Raw genomic sequence first — 4,809 nt, 5'->3', positions numbered from 1 at the left:
AACATACTTAAAATAATCCATAGTCCACAACGTACCAAAGGGAAACTTCCACCAATTTACCTAGAAGTTTCCATCACTCATAAAATTGACTCTCATGCAACTGACGATCTAACTCAACAAAAATCAAAATCCAAATGTCACCAAACATTGCCCAAAAGACATGCACATAAAAAGGGTAAAGTAGAAAAGCAAATGACGGTCCAATCCAACTCAACATTTAAAAAGTCATAATATATCTCTAAATATAATAAAAGAAAGGATACTACAATTAATTAAAAGCAGGGGAAAGAAAAGAGAAAAAGGTGGAACGAGTCTTGTATTGAAGGCCACATATGTTCCCCCATTAACGCACTGTTGTTAACCTCTGTCAACCTTTTTTTCTTCCTCCAAACAAATCCCATACAAGTCTAATACTCCATTGATTTCCTCAAAATTATAAATCTGAAAAATAATCATAAACAAGCGAGCGTACTATTATTGGATCATAAAGAATGTCGTGTTCATCGTCGTCATCGGCATCGGAGGATGAAGAGGGATTCGATTCATATCGGAAAGGAGGATATCATGCGGTGAGAATAGGCGATTCATTCTCCGCTGGACGATATATCGCTCAACGAAAACTCGGCTGGGGAGAATTCTCCACCGTTTGGCTCGCTTATGATACCACTTCATCCGTGAGTTTTTAATCATGTTTTATTGGAATTATTTTTTCTGATTTTGTTTATCTGTGCTTTTGTGCGAACTAGACAGAATAATATGCTTATTTCAAGATCATTACTGATAGGTGATATTTTATCATTATTATTTATTTTTTGAGAAGAATTGAGGTGTACTAATAGTTGTTATAATTCTCTCTTTTTTTTTTCTTTTTTTTTTTTTTTGATAAATAATTATCATGATTATTGATTTTCAAGTTGTATCTTCTATATTCTCGATCGTCCGTGAGTTTTTATCAAATTTTCTTCCATTTTATCTGAAAATGGTTTTCATTTTTTCTTTTAATTTTGTTTACCGGTGCTTTTGTGCGAAGTAATCAGAATTTATGGTTATCTCGAGATCAAAAGCGATAAGCTCTATTTTATCATTATTATTCATTTTTTGATAAATAATTTGGCCGACCTCAGCTAGCTTAGGATTGAGGTGTACCAGTAGTAGTTGTTGTAACCAGTAATTATCATTATTATTTATATATTTGATAAATAATTATCATGATTATTCATTTTTAAGTGATCCAGAAAAAGCTGGTGAACACGAAAATGTATTGTTATTTGCAACCGGTTTCAATTTTCTTTTCTCTAGACGATCTATTAAATTGGATAACGTTTTGCTCAAGTATTAATTCCTTTTGATATTATGATTAGTTACTATTTGCTGCGATTAGCGCATAGCTTATACCCTAATGTAATTGGGGAAATAGGTGCTACTCTGCTAGAGTTCCTTATTAATCTTTGAGGATTTCACATCCTTGCTTATTTGGATAACTCATTTCATGGCACTGCTCCAAGGAGAAAAAAAGCCTTGCCTGTTGCCACTCATTTGACATTTATTTCATTATTTGGGTAATGTAATATGATCTTTGAAACATCTTTATGCCCTGTCCAACTTACTAGCACTAGCCTATAACATTTATTACACCCTTCTCTCTATATCGAACCATTTCCAACAAAAATAAAGTCTGTCGCTGTTCAGGGAAGGAATTGTCTTCTTTGAGTCTTAGTCATTTTCACTTCAAGTAGTTATTCAGCCAGTAGGAAAGTAGTTTAAAATCCTTTCTGATGATGACAGAATATTCGTGCTCTAGTAATCCAGTTCAAAAATATATATATATGCATAGTCTCTTAAAATTAGTAAATTGCTTCGACGGATATGTTGTTGTTGTTGTTGTTGTTGTTGCTTTGACGGATATGACGATGAATAAGCGTGGATTCTTTTCAAGTATGTGATAGCCATTACACATCCACAAGTGTTAGGTCCTTGATGCTAAGCATGATTTTGTGTACACTTAAATTAATGTTTGAAGTACCTGTCATTGTTTGAGATGACTTCCATCTCCATTTGTTTCATGATCCCTTATTATGGTAAATTGCATGTAATGTTTTCTTTACAATAAGGGCACGACTCAATTCAAGAAGTTTCGAGTGTCTGCTTCTTGAGGTGACTTTGCTTTGTGACCAAAATCAATTGTCTTGGGGGCCAACTTTGACCTGATGGAGTCAGTTGAGTAGATGGTTGAGTGACTGTTTGAGATAGAATATCAATATATTAGCAGCACCTCCTGTAGGTGTTCAAGGACAACCTCTTATGTGAGCCTCTTATTTGGAGTAAGCAGTGAAGCACTAAAGCATATGCAATTGCTCTTTCTTCATGGATTGTTTTCATCGAACTTTTAGTGATAATTTGCCATTTTCTATGCTCTGAAATGTTTCAGAAGTTTTTTCTCTAGAAAATTAACGTAATTTTTTTTTTTTTTTTACAAAGATTTCCGTTTCTCTTTGTTTGGAAGCTCATTGGGATTGTTGTGAACTTTAAATCTGGAGCTTACATAGTTGCCATATTTGTTTTCTCCCCAGGGATATGTTGCCTTGAAGATCCAGAAAAGTGCACCACAATTCGCTCAAGCAGCTCTTCATGAAATTGAAGTCCTTTCTGCAATTGCCAATGGTGATCCATCTAGTAGTAAGTATGTTGTACGGCTTATTGACCATTTTAAGCACACAGGCCCTAATGGACAGCACCTATGCATGGTACTTGAATTTCTTGGTGATAGCTTATTACGGCTGATCAAGCATAATCGCTATAAGGGCCTTGAACTGAACAAAGTTAGGGAAATTTGCAAATGTGTTTTGACTGGTTTAGATTATTTGCATAGGGGACTTGGAATTATTCATACAGACTTGAAACTTGAAAATATTCTTTTACTTTCCACAATTAATGCCACAAAAGATCCCATTAGATCGAGAACGGCTCCCATACTTGAAAGGCCTGAGGGAAACCCTAATGGAGGAGTAACAATGAATATTATTGAGAAAAAGCTAAAGCAAAGGGCAAGGAGAGCAGCAGCTAGGATATCCGGAAGACGAAGTTCAATGGGTGGCGTTGGGACTCCAAAATCAATAAGATCTCTTGATGGGATTGACTTGAAGTGCAAGGTTGTGGATTTTGGAAATGCATGCTGGGCTGATAAGCAATTTGCACAAGAAATTCAAACAAGGCAGTACAGATCCCCTGAAGTTATACTTCAATCTGGATATTCGTTCTCTGCTGACATATGGTCTTTTGCTTGTATTGCGTTTGAGCTTGCTACTGGTGAGATGATGTTCACTCCCAAAGGTGGAGAAGGTTTCAGCGAAGATGAGGTAAGACTATTTCATCTATGTTTCCTTGTTTAACTGTCCTTTCATTGCATTATGCAACTGTTTTTCAGTTTCTTTTTTTCTGAATAAGTTTTATGTTCTTCTGATTTGAGGTAGGATTTTCTTGTGTAAGGTGGAGTCGACCTAGTCTTGAAAGAATTATGTTTTACTTCATGAAGAGAAACTATTTTAGAACTTCACTTGACCATATTTGTTATTATTTGGCGAGTTGCAGGATCATCTAGCTATGATGATGGAGTTTCTAGGCAAGATCCCACGGAAGGTAAGCACATTATATTTGCTTTTGTGGCCTTTAAGAACTAGTTCTGAAAGTAGCTGCTGAAATATTCTTACTCTGACTTCTGGTGGAGCAGATAGCCATTGGTGGGGCTAGATCCAAAGATTACTTTGACAGGCACGGAGATTTGAAGAGGATTCGCAGGCTGAAATATGGTTCTCTAGATAAATTACTAGTTGACAAGTATAGATTTTCCGAAACGGATGCTCATGAATTTGCTGAATTTCTTGGTCCTCTTTTTGATTTTGAGCCAGAGAAACGACCAACTGCTGAGCAGTGCTTGCAGCACCCGTGGCTCAATTTTAAAAATCTCAAGCGAACAGAGGTGAAGAGTGAATCAGGTGTGGAAAAGGTTAATGTTGGTATGAGTAAGCTACAAATTAAGGTGGGTAAGTGATGATGGGATGGATAGTCTTCTCACTGCTGTGCAGCCTTATGTCCCACTCTCCACCTGTATCAGTATCGCTTGTGATTTAATTTTTCGATTGTTTTAGTTTCTTAATAAGATTTGATTCATTCATTAGCTGTGTATTAGTAGTTTTGGATGATCATAACGGGAAAATGACTTCCAAAGGAGAAATTGACCTCGCTCCTGAAATATTCCTAACTGAAGAGTCTTCATGTGGTTCTAAACATTGACAGTCACTGAAAAAATGATTTCTTTTGCTCGTGTTCTTTTGAGGGCCCTGAGAAACAAAGCAAGCTCCATAATGACTACTATATGACATCATTTGAACTCAGGATATCCACCCAGGCAAGAGACTTTAGCTGCCTGGGAAAGTTGATTTTTAAGTCACTCTGAAGAAGTATGAGGAGCCATACGATGAGGAGAAAAAAGGGGTTCACTTTTTTATATTCTACACTGGAAGGGAACTGCTGAGACCCTTGATCTTTTATTTGCCTCGACTTTCTAATGGACGCTAGTGATGCAAAAGCTGGCAAAGGATTTCTAACTCATGTTGAAGTCTCCTATGACAAAGGACATACAATTTTTGCATACAGGATTTTGAAATTTTGTAAGTTGTCTGCACTCTTTTGATCTAATGCTCGTATTGGTTCTTACTAGCAATCTAACTTTATTATATGTATTCAACATCTCTTGTAAATGTTTTGAGGTTTTGACCGAAAGAGAATGATATCAAACAAATATTTTCAGTC

The 4,809-nt window shown here is 36.1% G+C and overlaps 1 protein-coding gene across 2 annotated transcripts; it reads left to right on the top strand.

Annotated features, from left to right (window-relative positions):
* Positions 1 to 430: 430 nt before the first annotated feature.
* LOC132039978 (uncharacterized) lies at positions 431 to 4,809 on the top strand. Of its 2 annotated transcripts, XM_059430568.1 has the most exons (5): positions 431 to 674; positions 2,571 to 3,356; positions 3,589 to 3,636; positions 3,728 to 3,806; positions 3,906 to 4,809. In XM_059430568.1, exons 1-5 carry the CDS (start codon positions 492 to 494, stop codon positions 4,046 to 4,048), a joined length of 1,239 nt encoding a protein of 412 aa, XP_059286551.1. In that variant the 5' UTR covers positions 431 to 491; the 3' UTR covers positions 4,049 to 4,809. The 2 variants fall into 2 exon arrangements, with proteins under 2 accessions (XP_059286551.1, XP_059286542.1); XM_059430559.1 differs by having other exon boundaries at positions 3,728 to 4,809.

Source organism: Lycium ferocissimum, chromosome 2 (assembly GCF_029784015.1).
Source record: "Lycium ferocissimum isolate CSIRO_LF1 chromosome 2, AGI_CSIRO_Lferr_CH_V1, whole genome shotgun sequence".
NCBI lineage: Eukaryota > Viridiplantae > Streptophyta > Magnoliopsida > Solanales > Solanaceae > Lycium > Lycium ferocissimum.
Note: the sequence above shows the minus strand (reverse complement) of the source record. Positions and strands in the feature narration are given on the sequence as shown.